The 14,516-nt window shown below is 39.4% G+C and overlaps 1 protein-coding gene across 1 annotated transcript in view; it reads right to left on the reverse strand.

Moving 5' to 3' along the window:
- nyap2b (neuronal tyrosine-phosphorylated phosphoinositide-3-kinase adaptor 2b) overlaps positions 1 to 14,516 on the reverse strand; it is a 56,033-nt gene that overhangs the window by 17,209 nt on the left and 24,308 nt on the right. Inside the window, exon 4 of the mRNA XM_022678625.2 lies at positions 1,276 to 2,373. Coding sequence (XP_022534346.2) covers positions 1,276 to 2,373 — 1,098 coding nt within the window. The remainder of the gene's footprint in view (positions 1 to 1,275; positions 2,374 to 14,516) is intronic.

Below are 14,516 nucleotides of genomic sequence, written 5' to 3' on the forward strand. Positions count from 1 at the left end.
ATAAGAAAATCCATGTCTAGGAAATTGTCCTTGTCTGTACAAACCCATTCAGAACCAAACCCCTAGCCCAAGTTCCACTCACCATATTTTCATTGAAAGTTAAGGATTTTAAAGTAGATTTTTAGAAGGTTTTTGGCAGCTAGATAGAGGCAATATAATGCACTCACCTCTAAAAACTAGCTATTTCCACATATGTTACTTTCAATCCTAACTACTATGCAACTACATACAAACCATGCAAATCCAATGCCCCTGGAAAACCAAGCTTTAACTGTGACCACGTGAACTTTGGACGTTTTTCCCACATTAAGACAATTATCTCTGCAGCAGAAGCATCAACACTGCTTTTGGCAGCGGGGCTCTCGAGGAGTGCAGCGGCCGGTATTTAAACATTGTGTTTACATATTTAAAAGTAATGCGCTGCTGTGGCTTAATGCCTCTGTAGCCGTGGAGTTATACAGGCTGCTCCAGCCTCTAATCTCCACGGATTAAATCATATGATCTGCACTAGCCTGTTTGCAGCACTCAGATTAAACCAGCTTTTGGAGGAAGCAGGCCAGGAGTCCCACTGATAGCAGTGATGTTTTAAGTCGCCATTTTTGTGTTGAACCCATTGTTTTCAGCCAATTAGAGACACCTCCCATCAGTTTGTTTTTTAATGCATGTCGTCGCTGTCCAATAAAAAGCAAGTATCTCCAAAACAGCAACTTTACAGGAGAGAGAAAAAACCTTCTAAAGTTTCAATGGAAGTCAATGTAAAAAGAGTTTACTTAAGGTCATTTTTAAGTATTTCTATTGGTCTGCTCATCAAAACTTTTTGGCACAATGTAAGGGACAGTTCGTCTGTTCAAATTATGTGGTAAACTAAAAATCAACAAAAATTGAGATACTCGCTTTTCATTGGATGATTGGTTTGACCAGAAGTGGATGGGTCCAACATTTGCAAGTCTTGGTTCTTTCTCCAACTTTTTTCGTTAACTGGATAATTTCCCTCCATCAATTCATTACTGTTCATACTTTGTTCTTTTTAATTTCTTAATTTTAGTATCTAGGTTAGGTTTTGTTAACTAACTAGCTAACTAGTTAACCAGGTTAGCCAACTCAGGTTGGCTAAGCTAAGTAACTTGTTTGGTGAAAATGCCGGTTCCCCCATGACTCTAAAGGATTCAGTAGACTAATTTTCCCTTTGAGACCAAGCTGTTTGCTCCATTGACAGCACATTTAGCCTCTTATCGATTGCCAATTTTTTATTTATATTTATGTATTGATACTCACTCTCTCCAGGCTCCTTGCTCTTCCTGCCGCTGGAGTTTTTCTTCAGCATGTTCCTGCCAGTGGTGAAGAGGTTGGTAAGTTCATCCAGTGGGCTGGTTGGCGTCCGTGAGCGTCCGGTCGAGACGTTCTGCATGGACCCGTGCAGGCGACTCGATTGGTCCTGCGGAGGAGAACCCTTGCCGTGGGGCGTTGCTGATGCACTTCTGGGCATGGCAGGTCCTGAGAAAGGCCCATCGAAGGCCGGGGTCCTCATGAGGCTGAGAGGAGTGAGGCAGCGGCCCATGCTGACTGGAGACGGGCAGGCGGAATGGCTCCTCTGGTAGTTGTGGGAATTGCCTGAGCTCCTGTAGAGTGCGCAAGGCAGCGGGGGTGCAGAGGAACGTCCTGAGACCGTTAGAGTCGGGGTTGCAGTCAGTTCCCTTTCTGCTCGTCTTATGTGCGAGGTGGAGGCGGAGCTGAGAGGCTCCAGAGATGAGGAAGAGGTGGGTGACTTGGCATAGGAGGAGGAATTGTCTAACATGGGCAATTTAGCCACGTCCAGAGGAGTCAGCGGGGATTCGTCGGAATTGGGCGAACACTGTGCTGGGGCCGGAGGGAAGACGAGTAAAGGTGGTCGATGGGTCAACAGGTTTGGGAAAGGTGCAGGAATGTCACAGAGTGTCCCCCGAGGCGTGGAGCACCGGCTCAGGGGGTTATGTGAGTCTATATCCGAGGGACAAGGTGTGGCGCACTGCGAGCGACAACTGGAAAGATCCCAGCGCGAATCGTACTCATCCAAGAGCGGATACTTCATCTCCTCGTAGACGGCTTCCCCCGGTTCCTCGTCCTCAACGCGACTCGCTGGCTCCCGGCACACGCTTCCCGACATCTCGATATAAACAGGTTCTTCTGAGTCTGAGTCCTGCTGGGGGCTCTGAGGTTGCAGAGGAGGTGGAGAAGAAGCCTTGATGTCCCTGGAGTAGGGCATCGGTGGGGAAACCCTCGAAGTTGCATTACGGACGTAGGACTCGTCAAACGAGGTGCTCAGTTGGGTGTTGGGGTTCCTCTTGGGCTTTGGAGGTGGTACCCTCCTGCAGTCCTCACTGCAACCTTGCATTCCTGGGTAAGAAGAGCAAAGATAAGACATGAGTCAAATTTCAAACCATGAATTGAAATTTCTGGGGATGTTTATTACCTGTTTTAGAGATTTAGAGCATTGATACCAATGTTGCCCCAGATTTAGAAATGAGTCTAGCTCTTTCACTTAGTTGTTTAATTGTTTCTGAACAATCCAATGACTTTGAAAACCTGTTTATAATAAAACACTGCTCCACGAAGGAAACGCATAGTCATAATTTTTTTTTGTTGAAATTTCTAGGAATTTCAGGGGTTTTTTTATAAAATGTTTTAAATTTTCTCGTATTTTTTTCCAATTGAGCTGTTACTTAGCTGGATATCCCCTCTATCACTGGAGGGTGAAGACTAGGATGACCCAGCATATCATTTGATTTTATGGCATACATTATGAAGAAGATATGATAAAGCCTTTAAATTACAATAGAAAGTGTTTAAAAATGGCAATTAGTGTAATTTCAAAAGTGCATACCAATAGGTTGGCTTCAAATGGCTTATAATCCATCCATAGGTATACATCCCTAATAAATCAATGTATATTCATGTATAGTACCTTCCCATTCAATGTTGTTTGTTATTTCTATTCTTTCAACATCGTGTATCAATATTAAAGACATTAAAACTATTAAGGAACACTTGGAATTGGAATTATCTCAACTAATATTGAGAAACATTGGTTGTTTCATTGCTTCTGAACAATCAAATGACTTTGAAACCTGTTTATTGTCCAGAGAAGCATTAAGGGTGAAGGTCTCTTTACATCATTTGTATAGATAACATAAAACAATGCTCCACAAAGGAAACGCATAGTCATAATATATATTTTTTCCTTGCACTTGAAATTTCTAGGAACTTCAGCTGCTCAAAGACCCTTTTAGGATATTTTAGGACATGCTTTTGTCTATAATGTGTCACGTCCTGGCCTTGTCTCATGTCTCTGTGTGTTTTCCCCACGTGACCTGTGCTCCTCTGTGTCTCCTGTCTCAGTAGTTTTCCACCACGTGTCTCATTTTGTAGCTCCGCCCCTTCCCCAGGTGTTTCCACTTCTATTGTGTTTCCTGTTCATATAAATAGATCCCCTGTGCCACTTTGTCTTCGTCGGTCTTTGCACTAACCCCTGTTGTTTGTCTGTCCTCGTTTCTCTGTTTTCATTGCCTTCGTTTTCATAGCCCTAGTCCCTTGTTCTATTTTTGATTTATCTTTTTGTTTATTTCTTGTTTTTCCTAGTTTATTTCTCCCTGTTTGTTCCTTGTATATTATCCCTGCCCTATTTAGTTTAGTACTTATTCCGTTGCTCGTTTATTTTCTTGTTCTCCTGTTTATAGTCTACTTCCTCGTTTATTTCTAGTTTATTCCCATATAAATATATATATATTCCCTGATTATTTTGTTATAATTTTCTCTTGTTGGTTTAGTTTATGTTCTCTTGTTTCACTGGTTTGTTTTGGTTATTGGTTATTCGTTTATCTTTGTTACGTGTTTACTTGTTCCTTGTTTCTTTGTTTACTTGTTATTTATTTATTAAATTATTTATTTCGCCCTACATGCACTTGCATCCGTCTCCTCGTCTCCCTGCCTGGGTCAGCCTGACATTTTCTTTTTCCAATTTAGCTGCTACTTAGCTGTATATCCCCCCTATCACTGGAGGGTGAAGACTGCTGCATCATAGCGCACTCAAAGGAAAGCGACTCAGTTCTGAGATGCCTTGTGCTGATCCACATCACCCTAGGAGTAATGAGGCGAAAGAGCGCCATCTACTGTATCCACCCAAAGAGAGAGAAAGCAAGACCAATTGTGCTCTCTCAGGGCTCCGGCAGCTGATGGCAAGCTGCATTACTGGGATTCAAACCAGCGATCTCCTGATCATAGTAGCAGCACCGCTGGACCACTCAGCATCCCTCTCTGAACATGTTTTAATGCTTCATTGACTGCCAGTCAAAAACCCAAGGTATTCTGGGAAATGAGAAATGCTTATCTCCGATTCCTGAAGAAAACCTGACCACATCTACAGCACTGGAGATTTTTCTTTCCACCTTAAATTATTCAGATACCAGATGGTCCAGGCTCACCCTTTTATTCCAACACCATCATCAAAAACACGAGCACACTTGTGAGCATGACGTGCATAATTAAATATGCCTAGGCACTAGTGCACTAATGCGCTAGTCCACTACGAGTCCACTGCACATATGGACGTGCCAGTCTGGACCCATGGGCACTGTTACTGTAGGTATCACGGCATGACCTACATAAATGGACAGGTTCTTGCCACCCACTTTTTTTTGCACTGCATCAGCTCATGCTGTGCACTATAAAGATGATTTTTTTACAGTTGTTCTTGTTCTGCAGGATGACCCAACAGATCCTTGATTTATGGCAAAGATTAAGAAGAAGATATGATAAAGCCTTTAAATTACAATAGAAAGTGTTCAAAAATGGCAATCTGTGTAATTTCCAAAGTTTATACCATGAAGTTGGCTCCAAATGGCTAATAATCCATTCAAATACCAGTCAAAAGTTTGAACACATCTTCCCATTCAATGTTGTTCATTATTTGTATTTATTTCAACATCGTGGATCAATATTAAAGACATTAAAACTATTAAGGAAGACTTAGAATTGGAATTATCTCAACTAATGTTGAGAAACATTGTTTGGTTGTTTGGTTGCTGGAAGGTTAACCTATAACATTACAGAAACAATGTTCCACAAACGTTTTAAACCAAACCTGTGATATGAAATGTTAAAAGCAATATTCCCAAAACTGTATTTTTTATTTTATTGATATGGTCCATTATAGATGCCTCATAGATGCTCATTTAACATTTAACTGACATTCATCTGACTATCTATGAAATACAACAGAACATCTAATCTTAAAAAAGATATATTCAAAGAATATATTCATAGAATTTTTTCTCAGATAATGTCCAGCTAACATTAAGGACATGTTAAAAGCATTCTTTCCAAAACCTAAAAATAAAAACAGTTTAATTTAAGTTGTATGGTCCATTATAGATACCTCATAAAAGGTCACATAACATTCAACTAACATTCAACTGACATCTATTAAATGCAACTTATTTATTTCAGCTAAATATACATAATTCCCTATGGAGTCAAACCCTTTAGATAACCTTAAATCTAACCTTCACCCTAATCTTTGCATCACAGTGTTATTAGAACATGTCTCACACAATGTACCCAGCTGGGTGAATACTAACATTACAGAAATGTTAAAAGTATCATTCCCAAAACTAAAAATTAAAACATTGACAAAAGTGACGCTGCAGTGATTTTCTAGAGAAAAATATTCTAAGAACATCTAGAAAACGTCACAGATTTAACATTATTAAAATGTTAAATATAACATCACAGTGTTATTAGAACGTTTCTCTAACTCTCACATTACAGGAATGTTAATAGTGTCATTCTCAGTGTTCTAAGAACATCCAGAGAACTTGACAGATTTTATATGTTCTATAAATATCTAGATCTAGATATCTAGATCCTTGATTTATAGCACTGATTACGAGGCAGCGAATAAAATAGAGTCTCTTATAGGCTAAAAAAACTAATTTTAGCTCTAAAACAAGATGCTCGGGGTCAAATATTCTAAGAACATCTAGAAAACATCACAGATTGAACATTCAAAAAATGTTAATTCTAACAACACAGTGTTATTAGAACATTTTGCACACCATGTTCCCAGCTGGACGAATACCAACATTACGGAAAAGTTAAAAGCATCATTCTCAAAACAAAAAATTAAAACATTGAACACTGAAAATGTTCTAAGAACATCCAGAAAACGTTCTACCAAAAATTGTTAGTTGAAAAGTAGCAAACAGTAATCAGCACTATTCAGCTGAACCACCAACAAAATCCTTGATTTATAGCACTGATTACGAGGCGGCGAATAAAATAGAGTCTCTTTTAGGCTACAAAAACGAATTTTAGCTCTAAAACAAGATGCTCGGGGTCAAATATTCTAAGAACATCTAGAAAACTTCACAGATTGAACATTCAAAAAATGTTGATTGTAACAACACAGTGTTATTAGAACATTTTGCACACCATGTTCCCAGCTGGATGAATACTAACATTACGGAAAAGTTAAAAGCATCATTCTCAAAACAAAAAATTAAAACATTGAACACAAGTGATGCTGCAGCGATTTTTTAGACGAAAATGTTCTAAGAACATCCAGTAAATGTTCTACCAAAAATTGTTAGTTGAAAAGTAGCAAACAGTAAACAGCACTATTCAGCTGAACCACCAACAAAATCCTTGATTTATAGCACTGATTACGAGGCGGCGAATAAAATAGAGTCTCTTATAGGCTACAAAAACGAATTTTAGCTCTAAAACAAGATAAAGACAGATTGATGCAGTGCGATGTATAAAACTGCACTGCACCCAGATTAAAGCATTGACACAATTGATGCTGCTGCAATTTCCTAGATAAAAATGTTCTAAGAACCATCTATAAAACTTGACAGATTGAAAATTCTAAAAATGTTAATTGTAACGTTCTAAAAACATGTGACGTAATAACAGTATGCATCACAAGTTTCCCAGCTAGACCAAAACTAACATTCGGGAAATGTTAAAAGTATCATTCCTAACTAAAAAATTAAAAAACAAGTAATGTTGCAGCGATTTCCTAGACGAAATTGTTCTAAGAACATATAGAGGACTTGACAGATATTATATGTTCTAAAAACGTATAAAAACCTGTAACATCAAGAAAACGTTCAATCAATCCACAGAAAACATTACATCGGATCCTTGATGTATGGCACTGATTACGAGGCGGCGGATAAAATAGAGTCTCTTATAGGCTACAAAAACGAATTTTAGCATTAAAACATTGACACAAGTGATGTTTGAGCGATGTCCTAGACAACAATGTTCTAAGAACATCCAGAAAACATCACAGATTAAATTCTCTAAATATATTCATATTTGACCTTATAATGGTTTGCATCACATTGTTATTAGAACGTTACTTACGCAACATTTCCAGTTGGGTGAATACTAACATTATGGAAAAGTTAAAAGCATCATTCCCAAAACTTAAAATTAAAGCATTGACACAAGTGATCTTCAAGTAATTTCCTAGACAAAAATGTTCTAAGAACATCCAGAAAAGGTTCTACCAACCCCCCAAAAAACTGTTAGTCGGCAAGTAGCAAACAGTAAAAACACTATGCTGCTGAAAAACCAACCAGATTCTTGATTTATAGCACTGATTACAAGGCGGCGGATAAAATAGAGTCTCTTTTAGGGTGGAAAAATGAATTTTAGCTCTAAAACTAGACCCTCTGGGTGAAGATAAAGACAGATTGAAGGTATGGAGCTGCACTGCACCCGGATTAAAGCTATTCTTCATGCACTCTGTGAGTCAGAGCGCGGCTCTGCGCATGCCTGGGCGTAACGACGGGGGAAAAAAGCCTCTACAGATGTGTTAATTATGGGAAAGTGGTTGGTGGATCTTGAGATCATTTCTACGAGCGCCCATCTTCCCTCTCTCTCTTTCTCTTTTCTCTCTTTCTTTTTTTTTCTCTCTCTTTCCCTCCCCCTCTCCCACTCTGCGCTAGTGGATGTGTTTACCCTCGCCCTCGTTCCTCCAGGGGAACTAAATCTAGGTCAATCGCTCCTCCTGAATGAATCCTGTGCGGCCTAGCCCCTCCCCTTCTCCCTCCCTCCTTTAGCCCATCCCCTCATCATCTATCCATCCATCCATCCATCCATCCATCTATCTATCTATCCATCCCTTCCACCCCCTCCCCCGACTCTCTAACCCTCCTCCATCCTCCCCACCCCTCGCAACAGGCAAGGCAATTCTCCTCTCAATGAGGAACATCCCCCACTCCTCGCTCCTCATTGGCTGACGCTCTGCAGAGCCAGGTCTACAACTGCTTCCCCATTGGTTGCCGAGGCAATCTGACTGGCTGTGAGCCGGCCGCCGATTGGTTGAGGCCCGAGCCCGAGTCCACGATTGGTGGAGCTGTAGGGGCTCTCTGTTTCCGTGGGCTTGGTTGCCGTGGCATTGAGGAAGATCAGTGTGCCCACCACACAACCACCATCCCCATCCAATCAGTACCTCAGCAACTACAGCAACACATTAGCATATCCCCTCACTTAATGCCTTCCCAAAGCCCTGACTTCACCAAAGCCCTGACTTATACAGCTCTGGAAAAAAATGAAGAGAGCACTTCAGTTTCTGAATCAGTTTCTCTGAAATTGTTGTTTTATTCTATAAACTACAAACAACATTTCTCCCAAATTCCAAATAAAAATATTGTAATTTAAAGCGTTTATTTGCAGAAAATGAGAAATGGCTGAAATAACAAAAAAAGAAGAAGATGCAGAGCTTTCAATTCCTATTTATAAAGTTTTAAGAGTTCAAAAATCAATATTTGTTAGAATAACTCTGTTTTTTAATCACAGTTTTCATGCATCTTGGCATGTTCTCCTCCCTCCACCAGTCTTACACACTGCTTTTGGATAACTTTATGCCAAACTGAAGTTTGGTTTTCAGTTATTGGCTTGTGATCATACATCTTCCTCTTGATTATATTTTTCAATTTCAATTTTCAGTTTTCAATTTGATATGCCTTTCATGTGACATAATAAAGTAATTTTTAAAATGTGGTTATTTTCATTACTGTCTTTGTGTTTTTTATGACATTTTTTCAATACAAATTTATAATAATTTAGAAAGAATAAAGTTAGTAGGTAATAATGTAAAGAATATATTATAGTAATTGAATTAAGTTGAAAGAACATGATTAATTTGAGCTAAAAATTAAAAGTTGAAGGTGCTCCTATCAGCTCTACCTGCGATGCTCACAGGACACCGTACACAGCACTACCCAGATGCCAATCACCTGAATATTGATTTCACCTGTTACACAAAATACAATTAAGCTGGCATAGCATAAAAGCAAAAAGTAAATGAAACACCATCTTAAAAATCGAGCTCAATTTACTCAATCATATAAAATAAAATGTACCAACTTTAGTAGTAAGTAGTAAAATGGATGATATTTAGTTAAAATTACAGTAAATTCCGGAGGTATTCTGAAGTAAATTCTGCATTAAAAATTTAATTAAGCCGATTTTTCAGCTATTATGTGCAATGAGTCAATGTTACTCAAATTGTATTATGCTTCAGGATTTTGATCAACACTTTCACAAAAACATTGAATTTTCTTTAATAAACTTTCCAATGCTGGTAAGAAAAGAGTTCATTTTTGCAAATTAATATTGTTAACAATGAAAAAAGCCAGATAAGACTTTTAAGTTTGATGTTTTCTTTTAGAAAATAATTAAAATAAGATAATGAACAAAAATATGCATTTAATAAAAGGAAGAGATGTGTTTAAACTGTAGACTGGTACAGTAATAATACAGTCTCAAATAGTCCAGTATTTTTTCAGGCTTAGTCCATTAATGTGACATTAATGATGCTCCCCTGTGTTTTAGTATATGTTTTTATGGACCCAATATATAGAAATAGCAATATGCTGTAATTTCGCAATTGCATATTTTGTACCGTTTTGTCCATATATAACGTGACCTAATATGTACAGCACAGAAAGTTTCATCCTATACGAGCCGTGTTAATCTGTTTTTATGCACATGCATCGGGCTTCACCCTAGCACTTTTATTGCATTAAAAACCCAGCCCAAAAAAAAACCCACCAAGTTTTTTCACTTTTTCCAGTCCTTTTTCACACAGATAATATCTGCAATCCAATAAGTTGCTCTGAAATCCAATAACCTGCTCCAGCACAATCCGCTAACTTGATTAGTGCGAGTCCCAGGCTTCCCCGCTGAGAAAATAACATTTTAAAAGTGGAGCAGAGCAGAGCAGAGCGGGACTGTATTAAAAACACAGGGTGATTCTCGGGATTGTAATCTGCATGGGAAAGCAGGACAGAACAATGGGGATGGAATTGAGGACAGTGGTGGAGCAGCAGATACTGTACATACAAACGAACTCAGTGACCTTAACCCTCGCCGTTCATAAATGTAGAGGTGTATACAGTCCTGCTGCCTGATATTACTCCCACTGCTACTCAGTGGCGTGCAGTGAATATAGTGGGTACCCCTTCTGCAACCACCCCATACATTACCTTACATTAAATTACATTACATTACATTTGACAGACGCTTTTGTCCAAAGCAACTTACAATAGTCAAGTACAGAAGTAATAGAATTTAAAGGTTAAACATCTTTAGACAGGGCCTAAAGGAGGTCAAAGGGAAATAAGGGGATAGAGAAATGAAGGAGGGGAAGAAGGAAATGAGGTTAGAAGTAGTTAGTGTGTTAGAGGTGTTAGGAGAGGAAGTGCTCTTTGAAGAGCTCTGTCTTCAGGAGTTTATTAAAGATAGTGAGAGATTCTCCTGATCTGGTAGTAGAAGGTAGTTAGTTAGAGGTGTTAGGAGAGTAAGTGCTCTTTGAAGAGCTCTGTCTTCAGGAGTTTATTAAAGATAGTGAGAGATTCTCCTGATCTGGTAGTGGAAGGTAGTTAGTTAGAGGTGTTAGGAGAGTAAGTGCTCTTTGAAGAGCTCTGTCTTCAGGAGTTTATTAAAGATAGTGAGAGACTCTCCTGATCTGGTAGTAGAAGGTAGTTAGTTAGAGGTGTTAGGAGAGTAAGTGCTCTTTGAAGAGCTCTGTCTTCAGGAGTTTATTAAAGATAGTGAGAGATTCTCCTGATCTGGTAGTGGAAGGTAGTTTGTTCCACCATTAGGGAACTCTGTATGATAACAGTCTGGATTGCTTTGTGTGAATGTTTTTTTGGTAAAGCGAGGCGACATTCATTGGAGGAGCGCAGCGGGCGGGAGGTAGCGTAAGCCTTCAGGAGCGAGTGCAGGTAGGAAGGAGCTGTTCTGTCATCACCTTGTAGGCGATTGTAAGAGTTTTGAATTTGATGCGAGCATCAACTGGTAGCCAATGGAGCTCAATGAGCAGTGGGGTGACATGAGACCGTTTTGGCTGATTGAAGATGAGACGTGCTGCTGCATTCTGGTTCATGCCATACCCCCCCACCTCTCTCTTGACTTAGTTATATTAACTTAATACAAATCAACAGCCCACAAATACAACTATAAACTACAAAAGTGTACAATAGACCCAACAATCAGTGCTTAATTTGCACTACAAGTACAACTGTTCAACAAAGATCACTCATTTGTATGTCTACAGTACACCAGGGCAGCCAAAACATTAGGTACACACAAAAACTCACCAGTCAGGCGTCCTATTATTGTGATTTAGTTTCACATTGAAGAACAGCCTTTAAAAAGGCTTTTTAATATAATATGACACAATATCTGTCTGAGGACGTTTTCACACCAGCACTGTTTGGTCAGGTTAAAGAGAACTCTGGTCCGTTTGTAGCTTTAGTGCGGTTCGATTGAGCAGGTGTGAAAACAGTAATCGCACTCTGGTGCGGATCAAAAGAACCGGACCGAGACCAGCTGGAGGAGGTGGTCTCGGTCCGGTACCAAACGAACTCTGGAGCGGTTCGCTAGTGGTGAGATCCGTGATCCGGTCTCGATCAGATCCAGCTATTAAATATAAGCCATTTATTTGAGCTAAACGGCTGATAAGACGCAGTTTAAACTGATATATTAGCCAGATAACGCTAATTACCACAGCTGTGAACAAACACTGTGTCCATGCACGCGTCGTCTGCACTGCATTCACTGCTCACGGCCGCGTGACTCTGTTTACAATGTTTACATCTGCGCTGCACAGAGAAACGCTGTGTTTAAAAGCGCAACGTTTCAGCGTTCAGTGTAAAAACACATATATGCGCTGGAACACAGAATCCTCTCGCTATATTTACTTTTTTTGTATATGTATGTTTACTTCCACGCCAGACCACGCTCTGACCAATCAGAGGACACAGGCTGCTCGCGTGTTTATTGGTGCGCATTTTGGTGCGTTTACATTTATGCCTGTGTGAAACCAGACTAAACAGAGGGAGAAAACGCTCCAAGTAAACGAACTCATCAACTGATTCGGACCAGAGAAAGAACTACAGGTGTGAAAACGCCCTGATTTACAGTAGCAGTTCTATGATAGTTAGCTTTTAAACTATTGAACTAATCCAGCATCTAGAGCTTAGTTTATGACCAAGCGACGCGTAGCACCTTCAACACAGCGCTGCTGAGAAGGGGTTAGACAGCCATGGCCCCGCCCCCGGATTGAAAATAATGAATCTGATTGGTTAGACTGTCCTATGACTTTGCTAATAGCCTCATTACTACACCCTTCTCAAAATCAGCAGAAGGGTCACGCAGTCACACAGGGGTAGAAGCCATTTTAAAAAGAAAAGAGTCCTGTAGCAACTAAAAAAACACAGACTAATGCTTTAGTTTTAGTAATTAGTTGCTGTTTTTTATTTTAGTTAATTAATAAAACAAATTCTTACACTTAAAATAGCTATGATATATATTTCCTGATTAAAAATTCTGTAATTATTTGCATGCATTTATTGTCACCCCTTCTCTGAAGGGTTAGAAGGGCCTCACTGCCCACCACTGCTGCTACTAATACTACTACTACTACTACTGCTGCTACTATTACTACTATCACTACTACTACTACTGCGACTCCACGCAAGAAAATGTGGGCAAGCCCCAATTACCCAGCAGCGAGAGTGTCCTCATTCATAAGTCAGAGCTTAATAACTCAACAACTGGCCTCATTCTGAGCTTCAGAGCTTAGATCAAGACCAGCGAGGATCTTTCAAAAGATCTTTTAACAGGCGACGACTGTATAACGTTGCATTGCTAACTTGCTAACGCTGCATTTACGAACTGCCCCCCTCCAACTGGTCGCATGTGGCCATTACAAAGGCGTTCCTTGCGTCGTCCAGTTAACCCTCCTGTTGTGTTCTGGGTCAATTTGACCCGTTTTAAAGTTTGAAGATCTAGGAAAAATTCTTCTGTTTGCCTTAATTAGTGTAATCAACATATACTGTAAAAATGGTTCATCTCAAATATTTGCAACCACCCCTCGGCAACAAGTAAAACTAAAACAAAATTGCAATGTTATGTTTCACTGTTGGTCTTTTAAAAGTAGTAAGACAACAGTTTTAGACATCTTTTGTATAATTAAACATGCACCGGTTCAAATTAACCCCGGAACACCATTGCTGTTCCTGACACATGAACATAATAGGAGGGTTTAATCGTTTTAATAAACGGGAAATGGTTTTATACAAGCTTTATTTGGAGATCGTCAGTTTGAATCCTGTTCATGTAGCTTGCCATCAGCTGCCGGAGCCCTGAGAGGGCACAATTTGCCTTGTTTTTCCAAATAAATGATATGTTAATATTTTTAAAAACCCACTAGAGATCCGCACAATCTCTGCACCCTTTCTCCGTGCTGTATTACTCTGATCAGAGTCCCTGTAAATCAGCAGAGACTGATCATAAAGGACAGGGAAGCCTGAAACTGCAGTGATTATCTTGTTTTTCCCCCATACTTCTCTGGAACGCTTGAAAGCGGAAAAAAAATGTTTTAATGCACTGCGCTGATAAAAACGCATCAGGCAAACACCTGCTCTCTGATTGGACAGATGCATCGCGTTGTACAGATTAATTTGCATAAAGCTAATCTTGGCTCAACTTTTCATTGCATGCATGATGCCATTTGAAAATGAATGGGATACATTGCTGTGCGTTAATGCGACGGAGCAGTGGCTTCTGGAATTACATTATATTATCGTAAATACTTATTTAAATACTTAAATACTTTTTATAGTAGATCCTATTAGAAGCATTTTATTTGTTACCAGTCCTTCCATTATTTACTGTATTTTAAACTTAAATTCCAATACGTTTTCCAATTTACTTTTTCTTTTGAAATAAGAGAATTAATACCTGCCTTTTCTGCGTTTTCTGCCTTTTCTTGCTTTAAATTGCAAGAAAAACTGTAAACTCCAGGTCCAGATGTGACTGCAGAGCTCGTGAGTTTTAACCCGTTAAATTCTAAGAGCCATTCTAAGAGTTCCTCAGTTCCAGATTAAGGCTAATCCGAGACTAAAGAGAATTTCCAGTGGTGCCTCACAACTGTGCTCCTGATCCACCATCTAGCTAAG

This window comes from Astyanax mexicanus, chromosome 4 (genome assembly GCF_023375975.1).
Source record: "Astyanax mexicanus isolate ESR-SI-001 chromosome 4, AstMex3_surface, whole genome shotgun sequence".
NCBI lineage: Eukaryota > Metazoa > Chordata > Actinopteri > Characiformes > Acestrorhamphidae > Astyanax > Astyanax mexicanus.